At 36.2% G+C, this 24,715-nt stretch overlaps 1 protein-coding gene across 6 annotated transcripts; it reads left to right on the forward strand.

Annotated features, from left to right (window-relative positions):
• Positions 1-5: 5 nt before the first annotated feature.
• On the forward strand, positions 6-23,822 carry BRD9 (bromodomain containing 9). Of its 6 annotated transcripts, none has more exons than XM_066189968.1 (18): positions 6-155; positions 1,083-1,303; positions 2,913-3,045; positions 4,734-4,794; positions 5,705-5,849; positions 7,756-7,866; positions 8,660-8,835; positions 10,917-11,006; positions 11,830-11,962; positions 14,221-14,296; positions 14,747-14,842; positions 15,601-15,733; positions 16,595-16,706; positions 18,317-18,355; positions 18,799-18,870; positions 20,143-20,245; positions 22,005-22,172; positions 22,920-23,822. In XM_066189968.1, the coding sequence occupies exons 1-18, from the start codon at positions 83-85 to the stop codon at positions 23,018-23,020; spliced, it is 2,043 nt and encodes a 680-aa protein (XP_066046065.1). In that variant the 5' UTR covers positions 6-82; the 3' UTR covers positions 23,021-23,822. The 6 variants fall into 6 exon arrangements, with proteins under 6 accessions (XP_066046065.1, XP_066046075.1, XP_066046082.1 ...); XM_066189978.1 differs by having other exon boundaries at positions 7-155; positions 8,720-8,835; XM_066189985.1 differs by having other exon boundaries at positions 7-155; positions 8,723-8,835.
• Positions 23,823-24,715: the final 893 nt, after the last annotated feature.

The following is a 24,715-nucleotide window of genomic DNA, read 5'->3' on the forward strand; positions in this document are numbered from 1 at the left end:
CCCTCACCCGGATCTTCCTCCGCGACGGGCGGGAGGGTCCGCCCGTCCCAGCGCTTCCGGCGGAGCCGGCTGCGGCTCCGCCATGGGGAAGAAGCACAAGAAGCACAAAGCCGAGAAGGCAGAATGGCGCTCGACCTCCGCCACCGCCTACAGTGGTAAGGGCCGGGGGGTCCTCTTTGTACCCGGGACGCGCCCACCCTTTCCCCCGGCTCGGCTGTCGGCGGGGCCCGGCGTCCCTGCCCGGGCTGGGGGCCTGGGCAGAGACCCTGCTCCGTGTGCCGGGGATGCCGGCGGCGGGGACGGCCCGAGGAACGCGGGGCGCGCGGTGGGGTGCGAGCCCGAGCGTCTCCGTGTTTCTCACGGCTGCTCCTGAGAGGATCCGGTCGCTGCGATGCTTGGGTGATGCTGGATTTCATCTTGCTCTGCAAGGACCTTGCGACGTTTTCAGGGGAGGCCGAAGAGCCGGTTTCTTATGTCTTTCGGGTTTGTGGAACATCACAGCGTAAGACGTGCAGAACGACTGCTTGTTAGCTTGGATTTGTTAGTCTTAGCTATTATTTCTCTTTTCAAATGTATTGTATATATTTTTAATTTGCAACGAATCCTTATAAACAGTAGTTCTAGAAGGAGCTTTGGAGCTGGGGGTGTTTAGCCTGGAGAAAAGGAGGGAGGCTCAGTGGAGAATTTATCACTCTGCAGCTGCCTGAAAGGAGGGTGTTAGCCGGGTGGGGGTCGGTCTCTTCTCTCAGGAAACAAATGACAGGACAAGAGGACATGGCCTCAAGCTGCACTAGGGGAACTTCAGGTTGGACATTGGGAAAGAATTTCTTTACAAAAAGGGTAATTATGTATTACAATGAGCTACCCAGGGAGGTGGTGGAGTTACTGTCCCTCGAGGTGCATAGGAAAACACTGAATGTGGCACTTAGTGCCATGGTCTAGTTGACATGGTAGTGTTTGGCCATAGATTGGACTCAATCTCAGTGGTCTTTTCTGACCCAATTGAGACTGATTCTGTAATTGCTGTGTGCTGTTAGCTCCCTGTGCATTTTCTTATTATTATTATATTTTTTTAAATTTAGATTATGTGGACAAGCCTTTGGAAAAACCCTTAAAGCTGGTTCTTAAGGTTGGCGGCAGTGAAGTCACTGAACTTTCTGGGTCAGGGCATGATTCTAGTTACTATGATGATAGATCAGATCATGAGCGAGAACGACATAAAGAAAAGAAGAAAAAAAAGAAGAAAAAGTCAGAGAAGGAAAAAGAAAAGCATCTAGATGATGAGGAAAGAAGAAAGAGAAAGGTAAGCTGCGATTTTTAGAATTCAGACACACCATCCTTCATGCTTGCTTATCAGGTCTAAAATCTGATGCAGAACTTTGTTTAAATCACTGTTGAAAGAAGCTTATTGTCTGGAGATAGCAATTCAGAAATGTAGAGAACCCTTGTGTGTGAGTTGGTGTATTCCTCCCCTTTAAAGGAGATACCTTTTGTCTTGATTTTATGAACAAAGTAAAAGCTTCCTTCTTGTAACTTTTTATTTTCCTTATTTATTTACCTTGAATGTATGCTTCTGTATTTTAACCAGGTCACAAACATGTTTTGCTACTGTTTTAGGGAGGGTATTATCAGCTATTTAAATAAATCTGGGTTGCATTTATCTCTTTGAGGTCTGCCAAATTACTGGACATTGAAATTGATACTGTTGAGTACTGTGGTACATTACTTGGTTGGCTCTTGAAATAACCTGTGTGCTAGGCTTTGTGGCTTTGTTAGTAGCAAGTAGTGTGGTCACCTCAGTTGTCTGTGTTGAACGCTGGGGAGTTTGATTAAAATCAGCAGTAAGGCATTGACAGCACATTTACTTGTACAATTTAATTTTAGTAGTATTTCTTTCATGTAGTAATGGTTCTCTGACCTTTCTGTTTTTTTTAATTCTTTCCTATCAGGTAGTTTCACTGTTCTTGTGTGACAGATTTTTCAGTGCTGTTTTGTGTGTGTTTGTGGCTAGCATCTATCAATTCCAAGTAGTACAAGCCTAGCAAAAAAATCAACTGGAAGTGACAGATCTCATAGGATCATTCAGAAGCGCTTGAATATGGCCCAGATAGTGCATGATTTTCTTAGTACAGATGTTACAGGTTGGGACTTGAAGTGTAGCAAAACCAGCTGTCCATGCAAGATTTTGCAGTACTGATTGCCTTTGCTGAATTGTGGGATGGGGGTTGTTTGGATTTTTTTTTTCCCCAGAACTTCATTATTAATACATTCAAAGTAAGCTAATGGATAGCTAAGTAACAAAACCATAGTCTAAGGAAGGTTAATGAAACTGTGCTTTTCTGTGCAAATGTAAATAATGATTACAGGATTTTGTGAGCGACTTAGGCATGCTTTTGCTTTAAAACTCAGGAAGAGATCATTAATTGCCACCTCTGTTTCGTATGATTCTTTTGTTGACTGAGTTGTCATATATTATACTAATTTTTTTAATTTTTAATTTTAATACTGTTTAATGTGACAAACAACAAAAATACATTGATGAGAGCAGAGCCACAGATTGATCGTCACTCAATAGTAGATTAACTTTCTTTGCTGTCTGGTGTAGTTTATTATCATGCAGTTTTACATATAAATAGCTCCAGAATTTGTCTTTACAATAAACGTGCAGGAATGATAGAACAATACTGTATTAAATACAAGGTAGCGAAAGATGAACAGTTCAGTTTTAATTGCAGAAGAATATTAAAAAAGTAATAGTGAAAATGTATGCAGTATTGTTTAAACTATATTATGACTTGGATATTGAATGAGTATTCCAAATTAAAAACATCACTGTTTCTTACCTTCTGGTCTGTGGGATTACACATTCCATGTATGTCCCTCTAAAATATGTCTTCTCTCTGCTGTCCTAGGAAGAGAAAAAGAGGAAACGGGAGAAAGAACAGTGTGACACTGAAGGAGAAACTGATGACTTTGATCCTGGAAAAAAGGTGGAGGTTGAACCTCCTCCAGATCGTCCTGTAAGAGCATGCAGAACTCAGCCAGGTGAACAGTGTGAAAGATTAAATTATTTTGGTTCTTTTAAAAGCACACAAAACAAAGCTTTTATCAAAGGTACCAAAATGTAAAATTTTCATGAAGATTTACTGAACTGTAGGGACTTCAATTTTTCCAACATTCAGAACTTTCTGCTGTCTGAAAAGTCAGTATTCCTCTTGGTGCTTCCAAGCAGGTTTCATAGGTTTGTTTTCAGGTGACTGACATTGCCAAGGGCATTTATCTCTGGCTTCTGTTCCTAGGCAGAATACACCTCATTATAAAAGTATTATTGCATGTAGTGCTCCCCTAATTCCTCCTCCTTAGCTTTTACACAACAGTGATCAGAATGTCTGAAATTAAGCTTCACTTAGTTCAAGGGAAAAAAACTCTTTTGGAGACTTGTTAGGTGTTGTTATGGTCTTTTTGTTTTCTAATCTATGTGGAGTTATAGTATCTCTGTTGTCATGGAAAGTAAGTTGTGATAGTGTGTCTCTAAAGCCTGTAGACACCACACACCACCTCTGGTTTTCATTTGCAAATCTTTAATTCTTATCACCAGCCAAAATATTTGTCAGTTGTGTGTGGCAACTTCTGCATGTTTAATCTTTTCAGATTTTGCCATGCTTTTTCTACCTGTAGCCATTGCTTAGTAATTAAAACTCAGCATTACTCAGTAGAAACCTTTACATTAGAGAATTTTCAATTACATCATGATCTTGGTTACACGTAAGCCTGAAAATGGAACCGAGTTGCAAAAAATTGTGTCTTTAGCAGTATTGCGGGTCTTGTCTTTGGAATACTGCTCTTTGACTGGTCAAATAATCCCAAGGAATTTTATAATTGTGACCGCACATTAAATTGAGGAATGGTGGCCATCAGCTGTCAAGGCATCTGAAATTTTCAGGTCAGAGTTTTATGTTTCTGGGTAGTTAGGAGCCTTAAGAACTGACAATAAAAAAACTATTCCCATTATTATTGTCTTTTCATCTGGTTGTAAAATGGTATTGGAAAGCATATAAATTGCCTGACCTATTCTGGTTAAGAAAGGAAATGTCTTTCCTCTATCATGATGGAGAATTGGATTTTCAATTCTTGATGCTTCTTTAGTGTTTCATCCTTCACTAAAGCCAGTCTTTCTGAAGTAACAGGTAATTAACACATAGGGTTTCTTGTATGATCTGAACAGGAAGTAAAATTGTAATTGTTTCCTCACTTGCCAGCAAGTCTGCATCTGTTTGTCACTCTGTGATTGAAAGGTTTAGAGAATTGCATGGGGTTTATGGTGAAGAAACCATTAAAACTGCACAGTGAACATGTTGTAATAATGTGGATTTCCCAACTGCAGTATTTGAGCAATCAAGGTTCATTTTTTCTGCAAAATTATATAATGTAATTGTTTTAATCTTATTAATAGTTGTTCTTAGAGCTACTAAAGTTAGAACTACATCTGACTTAATGGGCACTAGGTTTTAATGTGATTTTAAAAAGGCTCAGAAAATAAAAGAAGAAATAGGTACTGTGTGCTTAGAAATCTGATATGCTTCTGCTTTGAAATCCATGTCACATTCAGCTTCAGATCAGTACAAGCTGTGCTTGTAGTAAGATTTTCTCTCTGGTATTTATATTTTTAAATAAGTAAATGTATGCATATGATGTTTCATTGCACTTATCTGTGTTTTCATCTCAAAATGCAGCTGAAAATGAGAGCACACCAATCCAGCAATTACTGGAACACTTCCTTCGCCAGCTTCAAAGGTAGTAAATGTTATTGTGTCTATAGCCATGTTGGCCATGTCTGATACATATTTATATGTGTGACTTAGCAGCTTCTTATCCTGGTTTTCTGTTTGAAAGTGGTGCCTAGATATATCTGTTAACCTTTGCAACCATGTCAGACCTGGTAGGTTTTAAAGATAAGTTGAGGGAAATTATCACCAACTTTGCCATTCTAACATTGGGCAGGGAAATAAATGGCAGAGGATACAGTGCCATTATAAATATATTAAATATTAATGACTTAGTTGAGGATTTTAAAGCCTGTTGTAACTCTACAATATTTTAAAATTGAACTGTTTAGTTAAATTTTGTTTTATTTAGTGTCCACTATCAGACACAAAGCAAATTTGGACTTTGTTACTTGATAATCTTCTGATTTTGGAGAGGCTTTTTATTTTATTGTTTTCTTAAACCTGCACCTCATGTTTAAAAAAAATCCTTTTTTATTTTGTAGTAATAAGCTGAATTTGGAACTAATTTTAAAAAATTAAACATTGTATTCATTTTTCGAGGACCTTATAAATAAGAAGAACTGACCTTTTTTCCTCAATGAAGCCAAAAGACCAAGCTGGAGTGTAGAGACACAGAAAACACAAGAATTAATTAAGAAATACAAGAACTAGCTTGAATTGATGATTTGATCATTGAATTAAAAGACATTTTTATTGAAAATTTTCAAGAAGTTCTTTTTGAGAAAAGGTCTGTCTACATATGTGAAATCAAAATGCTCTCCTTTATCAGGATTTTTTTCAAACATGAAATTGTTTTATGAGAATGTTTTTAGTGTTTTTTGTTTTTTAAGTAGTACTATTGTGTCATTAATGTGATTCAAGAGCAAGGATCGTTTTGCTGGCTGCCCTAAATCTAAATGTATTGTTTTTATTTTTAGGAAAGATCCTCATGGATTTTTTGCTTTTCCAGTCACAGATGCCATTGCTCCTGGATATTCCATGATAATAAAACACCCTATGGATTTTGGTACGATGAAAGAAAAAATTGCAGCAAATGAATACAAATCAGTCACTGAATTCAAGGTGAATTATTAAAGATTTAGATATTCCACAACTTGTAAGAAACTGAAGAGTCTTTTGAACTGCAGAGTCCCTTCTTACATTAATTAATGCTCCATTTTTCAGAACTGGGCACTTTTGTATATTCAATGTGTTACAAATAATCTGTCAGATTCTACTACACTCTTCTGTAAATTACTATGGAAACCAAGAACATCTTCTAAATTGTTGTGGAACTTATGCTGCTAAACTTCAACAGGAGTAAGACTATCACAGAGTCTTAAGCCATTGAGTTCTTTTTTTTGTCCTTTTTCTTTTTTTTGATCTAGACCTTGTTAGATTGGTTTAAATGTAATTTGGACCTGTCTGTAAGAAACCTGTGGATATACTGAGGCATCTTGTATACGAGTCAATAATAGCTACATATTTTTTGTCTTTAGTTATCTTGTTTTTCATAGAACTTCATTTGAAATTGTCTTCTGGCAGAAACTTACTTGGCAAGTTTATTTGCAAATAAACTTAGTTATTAAGTGTATTGTTATGGCTGTAATAATTTATTAGATGCATCATGGTTTTACAGACAGTGCAGTAAGAAATGTTTTCATGGTATCACTAGCTCCTGAAGGAGAGTTTTCCTTAACTGATTCATGAAGGTCATGAATTATTAGCTGCCTTTGGAATTGCTTTTTCCTAGACTGATGTTGTTCTGATGGTGCCTTGGCAAGAGAGCATTGGCTTGTTTCTCAGGGTTAATCTCTTTTTTTGAAAGGTCCAGCAAGGTGAGCAAAGAATGGTTTACATTTCTTACAGATGCTTTGACAAAGATTATTATTCTATTTTGTTAAATATGCTATAGAGATTTATAGGAAATAGTGAAAAAGGATTCATGGTAGCATTGCCATCAGCAATGCCTTCAGGTCTCTAAATTCTGTCTTGCTGGATTGTCTTTGTCTTATTCAGCGCTTAGAAGGAAAGTTTGGGAGGGAGCTCTGTGACTGTTAATTTACAGGTAAGGTTGCAGTGTTGAAACTGGTGGGATAGAAGCATAAAAAAAATAAAATTGCAGCATTTTTTAGGCTGACATTCTTTTTTTCTCAAGGACTTAGCTTCTGCTGGGGTCAGAGGAGTAATAAAACTTTGCTAAAAGTCTGCCCAGGTTAGAGTGAAAAAAGAGTTGGACTCCCTTTCTAGATACATGAGGGTAACCTGATTACAGTGAACTACAAGGCCATAAGCTTAATACAGAAATGAAGTTTGCAGGTTTTTAACCTCTGAAACAAGTTCGGCTCAAAAGATTACCTGTCTGATATAACTAGCTAAGGCTAGTCACAAGACAATAAATAATCTGTCTAAGAGTAGAGTCGGCAAGAACTGTCTCCTGCATTTTGAAGAGAGGCAGTTGCTGCAGGAAACTCATTTGTTTTGCTTCAGAAAAAAAAGGATCTACTTCAAAGTTGGACAAGCAAAAGACTGACTTTTTCTGCAACACTTAAAAGGCAATCACTAGAAGTGTAGCTTACTTATACTTTGTCTGCTTGTTGGCCCATAGTTTGCTCCTCCATGTCACCTTCTCAATTTCTGTCTTTGTGGTGGTCTTGAGAATTGGAGGCAGAGGGCTTAAATGCTGTAAAAAGTTACCTTGGTGGCTCAGTCCAGTGTTTGATCCATTTGGTTAAGGAGAAGATGTTACATTTAGCATTCAGGAAAGAGTGTGTTTTTTATAACCAAAAGCCAGTTCTGAAGGAAACTGAGCATCTTGATGAGGTAGGAGAGGCTCAAACTTTGCAATTCTGCTTTTGGCTTGCATTCATGAGCCTGCTGCTAGAATATTACTGTGTTCTTCAAAAAGCTGCCAAGATGGAGTCGTATCTTCCAGTCATTTAACAAAGGACTTGAAATGTTTACAGTTCTTCTGTTTTGTATTTTACAGGCAGATTTTAAACTGATGTGTGATAATGCAATGACTTACAACAGACCAGATACTGTTTACTACAAGCTAGCCAAGAAGATACTGCACACAGGCTTTAAAATGATGAGCAAAGTAAGAGACTTACTAAAAACAAAAAGCAGAAACTTTGGGGGTTTTTATGTCACCATACTTACAAGGAACAAAGTAGCAATGGTAAAGGTTGTTTCATCCATCTATGATGATTTATAGCAGTGCCAGTTAGTGCTGCTATATTTCAGGGCTTGATGGCATTCTTGTTATAACCCAGTAATTTTTACTTATTTCTCAATGTTACCTGCACTACCGAAGTCTGTAAGAGCTTCTTTCAGTGGAAGCAGTTAATATCCACATGTATTGAACTCTACTGTAAAGTCCTACTTCTGGCTGAAACTTTGAAAATGATCTCATTTAAGTTTTATTTCTGCATAAACAAGAAAGCCCTACTCTTTTCAAGGTGTTGGGTGTAGGGGAGTTTTCAGAGATGTCGCAAATACTTTTTACTCTAAAATGGTTGTTGGCTTGTCAAATGAAGGTTTTTGTGTGAGCTGCTCTGTGTGTGTGAGTGTGCGTGCATGTGTCACAGTGATGGTAAGTTTTGTGTAAAATAGTTGGTTTTGCATATGCAGTTTGTTTGTTTGTTTGTTTCTCTCTTGATAGTTGGGCTGCAGAAATTCTGATGCCATGCTACCATGACCAAATCATGTTGCATCGCCATTGAGAACGAGACATTAAGAACAAAATAAGGCCATGGCCATTCCCATCCCATCCCATCCCATCCCATCCCATCCCATCCCATCCCATCCCATCCCATCCCATCCCATTATCATAGCATCTTGGCTATGAGGGAAAGGTTAAGTCCCTGCTGCTCTGTCCTTTCTGATTCTAGGAACGGCTGTTAGCTTTGAAGCGCAGCATGTCGTTTATGCAGGACATGGATTTTTCTCAGCAGGCAGCTCTTTTGGGCGACGAAGACACAGCAGTTGAAGAACCTGTTCCTGAAGTTGTTCCTGTACAAGCAGAGACTACCAAGAAATCCAAAAAGCAAAATAAAGAAGTTATTAGGTAAAAGTTTTAATGGGCCTGCTTACTGGCTTGTTGCAGCTTTTGTAGTATTACACAGCAGCAAAGAACTGAGGAAAAAACCTCAGCATTTTTCCTTGAGGTCCATAGGATAAATGGGCAATTTTATTGTATCTTATTTGTTTATTTATAGAACTTGTTTAATAACCCAGTGATTCCTAACTTGAAGCAAACAATTCAAAAATGACTGCATATCCTTTCAAACACTTAAAATTCATATCTATACAGGTATTTTCATTCTTCTTTATATCTGTATTAAATAATGAGTGGTTACTTCTCATAGTGGTTTAAAATGCTATTTTATTTTGGATATAGCTACAAATACCTTTTGCATTTTGTCCCTTTTTTTCCTTTTCTGAAGTAGTCTCATCAAAATGTAAGAGGTTCTTTCCAGGAGGGCAAGGTGGCCCCAGATCAGTGAGTGATTTTATTTAACTTTAACCGTGTCTGGCAGGTTATGAAGGTACGGGACATTATTTCTGGAACAGATGATAACATCTCCCCCGTGAAAATCTTACTGAGGTTCTTGGTAAAATACATTGCTAGTGCAATAGTAATCCTTCAGCTAATAGGTATCCCCATGTCACAAATTCATATTTTTGTAAGTACAATCTAATGTTAGTAAAAGGTTTTTTTAATCTGAATTTAGTCAATTTATTTTATGAGATTTTAGCAGAAACCATGATATACAAGCAACTTACGTTTTTCAGTGTTCTTGCATTGGCATCCAAAGATAGTCTATGAATTTAAATTGTAGAGCATTGTGTCAGCTGAAATTTTATGGAAAAAATACTGCAACAGAGCATCACTAGTTATGTTGTAAATAGTCTTATCATGTAGATGTGTTTTGCAGATTTCTTTGTATATCCTCAAAGTATAAAGGGTAAAATACACCTTGTTTCATCTTTTTTAAATGTGAACTTTAGAGTTCTCATCAGCCACTTTTCATTTTTTATCCTTTCAGCATTTTTGTAATCCTGAATGCTGACGGAAGAAGTAATATTCTAATTTCGGGGTTTTTTTGGAAATAGAAGACTGCAACATATATCTTCAAAAATAATTTTAAACAGTAATTATCTGTGGTGGAAGCTTTTCTAATGATAACGTACAGAAACTAATCTGTTGCCGTATCATAGAGAATTAAAGTGTAATTTGTCCTTTGTTGAATGGATTGTGGATAGAAATCATGTGATTTCTGATGTGAAAGCACGTTTTTGTAAACAAGTCTTGAGGAGGAGGTGCTTTGGTTTTTGATTGTTAGTATTTTTTTAGAAGACACAATAATTTGGTTTGTGTGCTGTCCAGCATTAATTCCTGCATAGACTCTGCCACAGAAGTACCTTTGTTTTTGTCACAGAGCAAGAAATTGAGACTGCCAAACCACACGGTGCTGCTCTGTCTTTAGTATCTACCTTGACATACAGTTCAGATAGCTAAAAATTATGACCTTTAATTTTATCCTGGTAGCAGTTTGTCAGCAATCAGTTGCAGTATAAATCTACTTTTCTGTTCGTCCCAATATTTATATAACTTCAGTAGTTGGAATTAATTTGTTTTTTTTTTTTCATTAATGTGAACTTTTAAATACTTGTATTTTTGTATCTGTAGGATTTATACTGTATTTTTTGATGAACAATAAGACCCTCAGAGGGGAAAAACAAACCTAGTAGCAGATATTTTTGCCTTTGTATTTCATGGTTAGAAACAGGGAAGGAGTTTAAATCAATGTTTGCAAAGTGTGAAAGCAGCTTAGACCTCTATATGGAGGAAAAGGTGACTTGATCACTTGTACATCCTGGTGTTTAATTAGTTTTTGAAAAATTTGTTTAGGATGTTGCATTCTTCTGAACATTCTCTCAAAATTCTTGTCCTCTAAGTATTCTGTAGGGTGTGATAGAAAGTGCCAGTTGTTGAGGGGTTTCTTGTTGTGTACACCTTTTCTTAAAGTTTCAATGAAACAAAATACTGTAACACATTTGTCTTGTAATAGTATGATCCTGTGATCTTTTTATTGTCTTTAATAGCAAAACTTACTTGTGTATCGGATCTGAATCTCTATACAGAGAGAAATTCTTAGCTAAGCAAATGGAAGAAGATAACCCAGGAGAGAGAAATGGATTTGGTGTGAGGAGATGCTCTACCCAGTACCTAAGGTGTTTGGCCCTAGCGTCTAATGTCCATATAATGCCCTGAAATACTTTGATGTGCAACACTTATTTTATATATAAAATATAATGAAGATTTCCGTATTCTATGATATCTTCACACTTCTCTTCATGATACTACTTTTTTCTGATTTTATGTGATAGCTGTGTCCTGTTCCATCCTTGGGTATGCTTATTTGCTTTGATTTTATTGGTTTGGAGCTTTAATGAAAAGGGGTCTACTGAAAGATAAATATTCAGTTCTGTAATTTCAATTACAGGCAGTTGTGTGATTGATGCAGATTAGGAATGCTAATTGCCAGTGCTAGAAAACATAGGAGTTAAAGGACTCCCTGTTAGGCTGGGAGTCTAACTTTGCAAGCAGCTATATGACATAATTATCATAAATGCAGCCTGTTGGATCTTTTCTCTGATAAGCAACGGTTTCTGTCCCTCATAACGTAATTTCTTTTTTGCAACTTCCTGTTTGGAATTTTTGAAAATAGCGTATTCATGCATGTGGGAGACCAAGGATGCATACAGCATTCACTTTGTATTAGTGACAATTTTACTCCAAATCACTGTTTTGTACTTAATTTTATACTTCATTCTCATCAAGGTACACAAACAAATTTTTGAAGTTAAGCAGTTTTGTAGTTTGCAGCTTCTGCTGCAAAACTTTATAATGTGATTATAATTCCACTTAAATGCTGAAGTAGACTGACACAGGGAGAAGAGTGGGACTGATTGTTCTATTAAGCAAAGCCAGAATTCAGCCCTTTGTTTTGTTTTAGCTTTTAATTTCTACAGCTCCTGTTCTTCTCTTTTTTAGCTGCATTTTTGAACCTGAGGGGAATGCGTGCAGCCTGACAGACAGCACTGCTGAAGAACATGTCCTGGCACTAGTGGAACATGCAGCAGATGAAGCTCGGGATAGGATCAATCGATATCTACCCAACAGCAAGGTCTACTTCACATGGCAGTTTGCAGTTCCAGTTTGTGCTTGACTACTGAATGCTTTGTTTCACGTTAGGAAACAGGCTTTACTGTTAGGCTTTCTGAGACTGGAACATCTGGGATGTATGTTCTGTGTGGAATACTGATACCACTGTTGTCTATCATTAAGTTTCCACTGAAAGCCACTGTAGGGGGTCCAAAGTGAATCTTGGGTTCTATTGTGTTTTGAAGGCCATTGGAAATTCACTTGCAGGAAACAGTGAAATGTTGTTCAGGCTTGTATTGCAGCCCTTAGCATTGAAAGTGATTAAAGTGACATCACACTTCTCTTACTTTTGCGACCTCAGAAAAAGCAAACTATGGCTTAGGTTGAAGGACTATAGGACTATTAGGATTCCCCCTCCCCATCGCTGCCCCCTCCCCCCCCCCCGAATGAACATATTTTTAGTGTTACTGTTTTTAATGAGGAGAGTCTGTAAACTCTTGTAGTTTTATATTTACAAGTAGCTGTCGGCTGTACCATGTGTACCAAATACAAAGATCTATTGACTAGGTTAAGATAGCAAGTTTGACAGTCCTGAATGTGATTCTGATGTTGTTCTGTGTATTTGCGTTTTGTGCTCTTCCAAGGGTTAGAAAAGCAAGCTTGGTGGTGCTGTTGGTGCAGTTTTCTCTGAAGGATCAATTTTTTTAACTGTGGGTTGTTTAGCTCTCTGATGATGGTGGTGAATTGCTTCGTTTCCTTATGCTAGGATTGGAGTGAATGTCTGGTGCATTCATTACACATCTGTGCTGAGGTACATTTAGTCTCTTGCCCTTGAATTTTATGGAGACTTACTCCCACCTTTGCTCCCATTTCCTATCTGTCACACTAGTGGCCACTGCAGTTGAAAAAAGAATCAGGATGTATCCACATCCTGCATTTTTCCACCTCTTTAAAAATTATTGCAGAAGAAGCTTTACTTTGAAGCAAAAGTGGTGTTATTTCTTCAAACTTAAATGTCCATTTCTTGGGCAGCGGCTCTGATTATTGCAGTCAATTTAGGCTCAACTGGATTGTGAAGTAAAGCTGCAAAGAATAGTCCGTGAAGGCTTAGCTTCAGTGTATTTGTTTCTTTGGATAATTAGAAGACTTGCTAGGATTAAAGGTTATTTGAAGCCTCCAAAGTAAGAGTGGCTTTTTAAATCTCTTCAAAGCAATGCCAGTCTTTCCTGCTGATGCAGTCAGTTCTGCACTGTTCAAGGAAGTTTCTCAAGGTGTGCAGCTCTTAATTGCTAAGGCTGTTAAATCAGCTTGACAGCCCCACTGCATGTCCCACTGAATCTAGGTAACACTGGCATGTTCTTGGAATTTAGCCATTGCTAACTTTTGGCATCATTTGAAGATACTGTTCTTTGTCTTTCCAGCATCTCTCACCTCTGTTTTTGTTGTATGCCAATATTAGCTCTGGCCTGCTGTATGGAGAGAGTTTTAAACTTTTTCAGATGGAAGGGGATAAAAAACAGAATAGGAGAGATTTATTGCTGATTTTCTTGGAAGTATTTACTAATGTTTTTGTAGGGAGAGAATGGTTTTCATTTTTGCTTAATATTTAGAGGTTACTGTATTTTTTTTTCTCAGTTCATGTGTAGTTGGTTTCTGACATTAGCTTTGCTTGTTGCATCAGATCTGGCTCTGACTTTACAGACCTTGGTGTGCTCTGTTGAGAGACAGCATGTTGTCTTTCACTTTTTAACATTGTGCTTGTCTGCTTCAATAGGTCTGTCACAGCACTTCTTCCTCTTGAAGAACTTGGTAGTATGTTCATAAATGTATTATTAATTAGAGGAAGTTGGGGTGAGACATGAAAGCAAGCAGTGCAATCTACATTTGAAAATAAGCAGTGACTTTGTGGATAGGAGTTATAGATCTGCTTCTAAAGAGAATGTGTGTTCTAGACTTTGCAGTCAGGCTGGCTCTGTGCTAATAATGGAATTGGGTTTGTCTTGGGTGCAAACTTCAGATCTGATGTAGAAAGATGTGTAAGACATTGTATATATGATGTATGAACTTTTGCCCCTAAGTCCTCTGTTCTGAAATACTTGCTAAGTGGTGTTAAATAGTTGTGACCTAGGGTTCTCTGTATGAAAAAGGGAATACCAAAGTGCAGTATCTCAATACAGCTAAAAATGCTTGTTATAGTTTTCTCTGTAAATGGGCAACTCCTTTTTTTAGTGTGAACAGTTTTGAATGATTCCTCCTGTATCTTTCTGGTTCTATTCACAGATTGGTTATCTGAAAAAAAATGGGGATGGAACTTTGTTATTTAGTGTAGTAAATTCATCTGATCCAGAAGCCGAAGGTAAAAGCCATACTCTTTCAAGCAAACGTTTCTAGTCTTAAATATTTTAACAGGTTTTGAAGTCTTAACAATAGATACAGATCCTGTGTAGTATAGATGAGTTTTAAAATTGTTGTTAGTTTTTTTTTAAAAAAAAAAAAATATTATTTTCATTAGTTATTTCCTAAACCATTTCCCTAAATACCCCAAAGGTGTTTCTGTTTGCCTTTCGTATTTTCACTCTTCACATGCTTTGTCATAGATCTTGTGGATATGACATGGAAGCATATTTGTAGCTTGTGTTTGAAATTTAAATGGAGAACCTGAATTACAGTACCTACCCTTAATGTATAGTTTAAAACACATTTAGTCTTCATTAATTGCAACTCTAAAATAGAAAATTCTAATTATTTGTTGTAAATTCTAAATATGAAATACTTTTCTAAGCCTTCTTTTAAATCAAATTATTAGAGGAAGAAACTCACCCAGTGGATCTGAGTTCACTGTCAAGCAAATTATTACCTGGATTCACTACACTGGGCTTCAAAGATGAACGAAGAAATAAAGGTAAGTACCAAAGACTGTGTTTTAACTTTGTATTTATTAAGTATTCAAGCAATTACTTGATAAAAAATAGTTTCAGTTTATACCTGTCTCTATATGAAAGTTTGCTTGGTTATTTTTATAATATATAATAATTCCATTAACAGCAGAATGCAGTTTTTATTAAATAAAACTTTTTGCTTATTAAATGTAATTTAATTAGCAGTTTATGGATTAATATATTACCTTAGTGTTATAGCCACACTAGAAGATTTCTAATAATGCTAGTCCATTTCCTCTGGGGGAAATAGTTTTTCCATAGTAATTGCACTTACAGTTGAAAGACTACTTCCAGTCATTTGCATTTTTGCAACATATGACAGAGATTTTTGCAGACTGGATTTTTTTTTTCCTGGTATTATTGACAGTTTTTAATAGTTTCTAATCTGCTGTTCAGAAATGTACTGGCAACCAACAGTAAAGTAGATGCACACAAAATGTAGAAATATAAAATGGAATGTGGCCATGAACCTTTTTCTTCTCACTGTGGAGTGGATAACTTAGTTCTCGATTTTTCAGTAGTATGTTTGTTTATATGGTTAAAATAGTTATGCTGATTCTACAGTCTGGAAGTGTCCTTGAGATGCTGCTCTTGCTTTCAGTTGAATACAAAAAGTACATGGCACTTTCTGCATCTGTTTCAGAAAACACAGTCTGTTTTTTCCCCCCAAGTGATCTGTGACGCTTGTGCTAATCATTTGTTGTGTCTTTTACCTGTGTAGTAACCTTTCTTACCAGTGCCAATACAGCACCTTCCTTGCAAAACAACTCTATATTTCATGATTTGAAACCAGATGAGATGGAACTCCTATACTCAGCATACGGTGATGAAACTGGGATCCAGTGTGCCTTAAGGTAAGGGCTTCCTTATTAGGAAGGCTAACTCCTCATAGCAATTTTTTGCAAAGCGATTTAAACTAGATCTCAACTAAGAGCCTCCAAATCCTGATTTTTTAAAATTTATTTTTAAAATAAATCACTATAAAATTTTAGGTTAGCTTTCATCCTTCTTGGGGTGGTTTTTTTTGTTGGTTTTTTGGGGGGTTTTTTGTTTGTTTGGTTGGTTGGTTTTTGTTTGGTTTGGGGGGTTTTTTTGTATTTTGTTTGTTTGCTTTTGGATTTTTGGTAGTGGGGAAAGTTTTAGGGGAGGTTTCCATTTGTCCTTTTAAGCTGTTCTATTTTATTGCAAGGCTGTTATGGATCTTGTTATTAGGGTCTTCAACCACAGTATATTATAGGTTGCCACAGATTCAGTGTTTTGCTTTAAACCCTGCAGTAAATAATTTTAAAAGGCAAGTAATGTATTTCAGTGGCTTTAAAACAGTGATGTTTTTCAAGGGGTTTCATAAGAGTTAAAGCTACTTGAAAAGAAAAATGCCACTTATCATTAAATTGTTGATCTTGGAGGGAAAGAAATAATTTCAAGCTTTTCATCTCTTGTGTTTTGTCTTTTAACCCACTAACTTACCAACAGTGATAGTTCAAGTAAAAATTTGCTGGTACTTGTGAAAAACAAGTTGCAGATCTACATTCTATTACAATAAAAGCTCTCTGTCCTAACAGCTTAATTGCTTTTCTGAAGAAGAATGAAAGAGTCATAGAAAAAAGAAAATGTAGGTGTAATGCAGTGTATTTGGGAAAACATATTTTAAGTTGAAGTAGTTTTTACTGGTAGAAGTATGTGTTTTCTGTAATGCTTATCTCTATTCCTGCTAGCTTACAAGAATTTGTGAAGGATGCTGGAAGTTATAGCAAGAAAATAGTTGATGATCTTCTGGACCAGATCACTAGTGGTGACCATTCCAAAACTATTTATCAGCTAAAGCAGGTATGTCCTGGGTGCACTAAAGTGTCATAAATTCATCAGAATAAGAATGAATCTATTGGCTTTTTAATACTGGGTGAGATGCTTTGTTTTCCACTGTCAGTTTAAACAGTGCAGTTTTAGCTGTTCAAGCAACCATAAACCAAATTAGAGACTGAATTAATCAACAAAGAAGGAATCCTTTTCTCTGGCTAGTTCAGTTCTCCAATGTGGTTCACTATGTGATTGCAGAAAGCAGGAGGCAGGAGACGCAGCATAGCGGGGACCAACCTACTGGATGGAGTTTGAGCAGCCTCGTCACTCAATGTCATGATGGACATACAGATGTCTGAGTTATATTGCAATGCTTTTGTGAAGGTTTTGGGGTTTTTTTCTTAATTGAAAAGCAAAATACATTTCTCATGGAAGGATTTATTATTTGGAACATGGAAATAAAATTTAAAAACAGATGAATTACCATTCTACCAGGTGTCTGTTACCCCCCAGTGCTAACTTTTACATTCGTGTAATGTGTCTACAGGGAAACCTTTTAACTTATGTACAAAAGCACTTTCCTGATAAGATTTACTCTAAGATGTGAGAAGAGAGCTTTCTCAGGAGTGGGTATGATTCTAGAGAGAATGTTTGCATTCCCAAGACAAAATAAGCTAAAAAAAGGGAAAATTTTCTGAAGATTATTTCATGTTATCTTCACTTTGCAAACTACTCTTAGTTTGAAATAATTGTCTGCTATTTAAAATGCTGACACTCTGAAAGAATGAGGAATAAAGGAAGGTAGGCAGGGTGAGAAAATGGAAAGTACTTAGGCTTCCTGATGTGGTGGAAATGAGATTATGATACATCTTTGCAGACTTAGAAGTGGAATAGGGTGGGTAGTGTTTGGAAATAAGGAGACAATAGAATGAAACACTCCAGCAATCCTTCAGAATTTTCTGGGTGTTTCTTCCATACAGGAAAAAGATGGTACATATAACAGGAGGAAATGTAAAGGATTAGTTCAAAAAGCTAAAACCCAATATTTTGAATACTCTTCTACATATAGAAATGTGTGTATGCAACACAGTCAACTTAGCTTTAAAATAAAGTGTGCCTTTACCTTTTACCGTATTTTTCTATGATTGTTGTTCCAGGTGAGAATTTCTAGATCTCTCAAATGGTCAATGGCTATTTGCACTTGAAAATGCTGTTCAGTTGTGACAAATATGGATATATGCTGATTTTACACAATCAAGTGTATTTCAGTGATTATATACATGGTGTTTTATGCTCGAGCATTTTGTACTGCTGCATTTGAGTAAGAATTAGTATCTCTGAAAGTACAACCTTAATGATATGTGATCAGAATTCACTGAAGTAATGACTAAGATACTGCATTTGAATACGAAGTTTGTGAGCAGAAGAAGTATAAGGGGACTCAAAGATTAGTTAAAATGCATAATAGTAAAATATGCAAGAACAGCAACTGTTGCATTCTAATTGCATTACAGATACGTGAAAAAGTTAGCTGTCTGTAGCCTCTTTTTTGTGTGTGATTTGACTATACTTCAGAGTGGTACAAGAAAAACATCTTTCTTACTTGTTGAATATAAATTATTGATATTCTTTCTTTCCAGAGGCGAAACATCTCAGTAAAACCACTGGATGAAGTTAAAGTAAGTTATGCTAATACTTGGTCTATTTGTTTGGGGTTTTTAACTGGGAAAAGTGTTTTGGCATTTAAAGAAAGTTATGTTCTCTGAGCTTGCAACATTCAAAGTCTTTAGTTCATTTAATGTGTCTCTGTTCTATATGGTAATACAGAAAAGATTGATAAGTGGACTATATGAGAAAGGAGAGGCTTTAGGTTATTTCTAGAAAGGCTGTCCTGTTAAGTTACAAATTGTTGGCCTGGCTGTATGTGATTGCCCTGGAGAAGAGCTGGTCTTCATATTTTTGTGAAGGTTACACTCAAACATCACAGACTGTGGCAGTTTCCTGTGATGGCCCAGCATCTCATTGTGGAAAACAGTAAATTACTCAAACATTCTCAGTGAACATTATTAGTAAATATAAGCTATAAAATGCTAAGATTTAAAATATTTTTTTTGTTCTTTAGGTTCTGCCAGTTCTTATAAAAGAAGAACACAAGTTGCGTAATACGTGTCTGGATTCTTCCAAACAGATTATGGTAAAAATGGCTGGGGGATAGGGGAGGGAAACAACAGAGAAAAAAACCCAAAAAAGTAGTATTGAGACATTATTTTGTTTCAGTGCACAATCTGAGGTAGAATATTAAAATTGCATTATTTAGAATAAGGTTGCAGTACTGAAAATGAATTCGCTGATATTCAGTCTGTTTTTGTGGCTTTATTGTTCTTCAGCTTATTTTAGCATGCATAACTAAGTCTCAAAGGCAGAAAGATCACATAGGAATGTGAAAAAGATACTTGACCTGCAGATCGATATTTGAGGTTCAGCCTGCTGTAAAGTTGGAAAAACTCCATTAATATTAACCAGTTTTACCACATCCATTGAAAATGTCCATTAGAAAGTATGGGTAAATAATGTATATCTTATGCTTTTACAACTACTAATCAAATCTTTCTTTAAGTGGTACTGGCTTTATCTTGCAGATTATTTGTGACAACAGAAGATACACACTGCATTCTGTGGCAGTTCACATAAAAATTATATGAATCACATTATAAAACTAAAAAAATCATAGTTTTATAAATATTCCATATGTTTTTGTGGAAAGGTATGGATTTCTGTAGAAGGTGACTAAGTTATTTCATGTAAGTGCTAGGTTTCATTTTCATATTTCTAGAAGATAATATCTGGTTGTGTGTTTACCTGAGTGTCTCATTTCTCCTACTGAATCAGGCCTCCTCAGAGATTTCCCTTAGAACAGGTTTGAAGCTTAGTGACTGATTTCTTCCTTTGTGTCATTACATTAGCACACTTCCCACTGTGTAGAAAGAAAGGGAGTAGTAGAGTGCAGGCTGTATTTCATTATCCAGATGTATAGGAAAAATATAGAGAGGCCAGTTCCAGCTGGTACTGTGAAGAAGGAGGCCCACTGTACAAAAGATTTCAATAAATCCAGTGTTCAGATACGGAGAAGATGAGGGACACTGGTAATACTTCCAGTTGCTAGGATTCTACCATGAGACATGCGTGAGTTAAATGTGTAATTGAGTTTCAGTGGTTCCCAATCATGAGATAAAAGACTTGGACTACTGTGCACATCCCTGGCCATTCATGTGACTGGTCTGTCACCTGACTGGAACCTTTTTGAGCTGTCTCTGAATTTCATGTTAGCCAAGATGGTTATGGATGCTCCAGTCTCAGGTGTTGAGATAATACTTCTGAGAGAATGGATTTGTGCCTTAAACATTGTAAAGTTAACATGACAGATTTGTCACTCTTGCTAATCTTTCTGTTTCTTGTATTTTAATAGGTTGGAGAATCTGCTGGAGACAGTAACACTTCTGACTTGGACTTTCTCTCCATGAAGCCGTATTCAGATGTATCTCTCGATATTTCTATGTTAAGTTCATTAGGTAAGTAACTAAATATACAAGACATCAGTTATGGTTAGTCGTATCATTTAGACAAAATGACAGCTGGATGTGCTAAGACTTAGAGAAGTGTTTGAAAAGTAGTAATAGGTATACATTTGACAGAGGTAAAAGTCTAGATCTGATAAATGAAACCTTACTCTGTTGTTTTCCTTTGAGACATCCATGTGTTATCCAAGCTAACTTTTCCAATACAACTGAAGAAAATAAAGTATTTATACCTCATTATTTTGATAGCTTTGCTTGTATTTCTTGTCTTCATAGTAACATAAATTTTAAGAATCAGTGCAAAGCTTTCACTCAGAAGTTATGTTCCTTCATATGATGTCTTTTAAAATAAGTTGGGAGGTAGGTAAGTGTGTGAATCTCGATCATATTGCTGCTTGGAATATCCCAAAACAAAAATCAAAAGAAACTTCTGGTGCTGGATAGACTTTATCTTCCATTGTGTAAAAGAGTTTGGATGCTGTTCCAAATACCTGCCCTTGATAGTTATCCTTTAAATACCACAAAAAGTACTCTTGCCATTTCTGCAGGCAGCTGAACTGGTCAAATGTCTTCAAAAATGTAATCCAAGCAAATAACCTGCTTATGTTTTAAGGTACTTTTAATTCTGAATGTGAAAGAGGCTAAGCTGTCTATTATAAAACACAACCAAATTAATCGAAGGTTTAAAGGAAAAAAAAAATTCTACAAATTTCTCACATAGGTGCAGTTTGAAAAGCAAACTGCAAGCTCTGATTATGCTGTCTCACTCTAATTTTATTGCAGTTCAGTGAAAAATTAATGTGTCCATTTTATAGATAATGTTTTGACATATCAGTCTAACTATAAATTTCATGCACCACTGGAAACTGCTTATATTTTCTTCTTCAGCCTTTCTGTAAATAATCATACTGCTAGATTAGTTGGCTTTCAGGGAGAGTTTATGACATTACTTTTTATCATAATTCTTGCAAAATTAACATTTAAGAAAGAAGGAAAGGAGGTTATCTTCCTGTTTACAGTTGAGGGAATTTTTTTTAGGTCTTCGTATGAAAGAACAGCATATATTGGCACATACATCCAGTTCTTCCCAATTTCACAATTTAATTCGGCTTACTACAAAATCAGCGTAGCTGAAGAAGATACTGTTCTTAGAACCTTCTGTGATGGGGATATCTTTGCCTCCATAGATTTCATGTTCTGTTTTAACTGTATCTTGAGTTAGATATTTAGGTGATCTTCTTGCTGACTCTCTTTTGCCACAAATTAAATGTGTTATTTGCTGGGAGGGTGGTGAGGCACGGTCTGCCCAGAGAAATTGTGGGTTCCCCATCCCTGGAAGTGCTCAAGGTCAGGTTGGATGGGGCTTTGAACAGCCTGGTTTGGTGAAAGATGTTCCTACCCATAGCAGGGGGATTGGAACGAGACAGCCTTTAAGGTCCCTTCCAACCCAGGCTAGTCTGTCCATGTTTGGCATTTAACAGCTAAGGGAGACAAATTAAGCTCTTACAGCTGTTTAAATACTGGGAGTCAGTTCTGCTTCAGCCATTTCCGTGTGGCTCTTTCCTTCATCTTTCAATACTGCACAGGTCTGCAGCTGTTCTTTTTTAGAAGTGTGATGGAAAATGCAAGATTGAGGTAATTTGTGTGTAGACAATGTTTGTGTCAATTGAGTTTTGAACTTCTTTATAGTGATTTGGTAATTCATGGGTCAATGTCCATGTGCTAATTATGGGTTTTGGTTGGTGGCTCTTAGGAAAAGTGAAGAAGGAGCTTGATCATGATGAGAACCATCTACATCTGGATGAAACAACTAAACTGCTTCAGGACCTTCATGAAGCTCAGGCTGACAGAGTGGGATCCCGGCCATCATCGAATTTGAGTTCTCTCTCCAATACCTCTGAAAGAGACCAGCATCATCTTGGTAAAGTTAGCTGTGTCACAGAAGTTGCAGTACTTGTGCTCTATTTGAAATTGGTTTAAATTTACATTGTAATTTACATAAATCTTCGTGGGAAACTACTCTGATAAAACAGTGTGCTGCCTGATCATGTTTTAAATTTTAAATATGCCTAGCAGAGATAACTAACAAGACACACTTTTGACCTCCAGAACTAAGACTACTAATTGTAATTTCCTGTTTTTTGATTAGATGTGAATGAAGTAATTGTGAAGTAAATTAATAACTCACTGGCAAATCCCTATAAGCACTTGCATTAGATGCCCTTAGTTATGCTAAGGAGGATATAATGAATGAGTATTTTACTTCAGCGTAGTTGTGTACAACAAGTAACAAGTGGGATTCTACAACAGCAATTCATTGTCAACTGTAAAATTCAATGATAAGACAGGATTACAGTATACGTAGTGTTTAACAATTTGGTGCCATTTCTGAGAAGGTAGAAGATGTTGGATGGGTGATAGTTGCATTTTGTATAATTGTTCAGCTCAGACTAATAGCATAATGATTACTTTTCCAAAAATTATCTAAATTACTAAGAATCTTGTGATATCTTTTTCATAATCTCCTGTTTAAATATCATTTAGATGTCTGTCTTACTTTAAAAGTCTAAAAGGAACATGTGAAATAACTATGCTGATTATATGTATAAAGAGCTCTTATTTTTTTCTGTGCTTTTAAAGTTGTGATTTTTTACCCCCTGTTCAACAGGAAGCCCCTCTCATCTGAGTGTTGGAGAACAGCAAGACATGGTTCACGATCCCTATGAATTTCTTCAGTCTCCAGAAACATCAAATGCTACTAGTAACTAATCTGACATGTACTATATTTATTTTGTATTTTAATTGTATTATGTTTTTATAAAGTTTTTGTCCATGACAGAAACTGCATTTTTGTCCTCTTTTCTATGAGGATTGTTGTATAATATTATCATGTATACAGGATTAAACAAGCACACATACAAAAATCCCAACCCCAAACTAATTAGTGCATAATGTCATTAGCAATGTACTTTTGAAATTAAACTGCTTTCATTTTGTTTGTTCAGGGAGAGTGTTATCTACTGGTATGTGAATCTTGACTGAAATCCAGCAAATAATGTGTTAGAAAAATTTATATTTTATAGACACTGAAAAGTGATAATTTTCCCAGAATCATGGCAGTAGTCATTAAATGTTTGCAGTACAATTATCGACTAGTTCTGTAGATAATTGTTCTGTTTTTAATCTACTGTTCAGGTTAAGACCTGAACATCTCCAAGGAGGAACAAAAAAATACATGAATTGGAATCATTATTGTGTTTTCTATCTCCAAAGGCTAATAATCTGTAGAAATCGTTTTTAAACATTTCCCCATATTTTTAAATCTTTTAATCACTCTAGAGAGCACTTAATTTGAGAGTAACAGTACTTGGTGGTTCCACTAAAATGTTCATTTACAAAACTTCTACCCTGGATTTGAAAAAGATGAATGTTATTGTGATCCCTTGTATCTTGAAACACAAAGAATAGATAATACTTGTATTTTTTAATATGGTGTGTATATCTCATAGTATGGAAAAAATACTGGATAAAGTGTGCTTTTCAATAATTCCAAAATAAAACTTTTATAATACATCAATACTGAAACTGAGGGATTTTGTACTATTGCTATGCGCAAGCAGACAATTGTTATGAATTTACATTTTTTTGTAAATATTAATAAAAAGAGAAAAGCAGTTTTGATGTATGGCAGATCTGTTGTTCTTGCCATGGAAAAGTTTGTTTCCTTATACTAACTCTGAAATACTAAAGAGTTTTGGATTGAATTCATGTGCTGCTTCAAAAGATGAATTTAATCATGACACATGTAGCTATAAACAAAACTTGTCAGTTTTTAGGAACCATCAAGGAAGTCAGTCAGAGAACTGGTAGTAAAGTCTTGATAAAAGTCTAAATATGAAGATCGTTTCATTCCAAGCAGGAGTGCGGAAGGAAGCACACAGTGAGATTTTTCTGCCTGGGAGTTGTTAGGAACATGTGTGGTCGTATGCTTGGGCTCCTTTGCTGCTCCTGCATTCTGATTCATCATGACTGTGGGTTCTTGGAAGTGACAGGGATGATCTACTGCAAGGATTTGCATGGACACACAGCCTTGTGTCAATCTGCAGCTTCCCAAAACAATTTCAGTTGAAAAGTGTCTTTAAAACTAATATAAGTCTGATTTCTCATACAGTAAATATAAATTGATTCCTGAATAGACTCTAATAGACTCTGAGGAAATCTTTATTGAAACACTTGCTGTTGAATTGCCTGCCGTAGCTCTTGAATAAAGTTCCACAGGAGAATGTTTAAAATACCTCTCTAGAGGGATGTGCTGGTTTGTTTTGGTTTTTGTTTGAACTTCAGTGTTTACTACTGAAAACTGAAATAGCGTGCAGTATCTTATTTGATACCTTCACCTTGGATTTCAGGCAGAATGCAGTCAAACTCAGTGAAATTCTCTAGATCAGCCTTTATGGGCTCTGT

This window comes from Chamaea fasciata, unplaced genomic scaffold, assembly GCF_029207755.1.
Source record: "Chamaea fasciata isolate MVZ Bird 193981 ecotype frontalis unplaced genomic scaffold, bChaFas1.0.hap1 SCAF_1, whole genome shotgun sequence".
Classification (NCBI taxonomy): domain Eukaryota; kingdom Metazoa; phylum Chordata; class Aves; order Passeriformes; family Sylviidae; genus Chamaea; species Chamaea fasciata.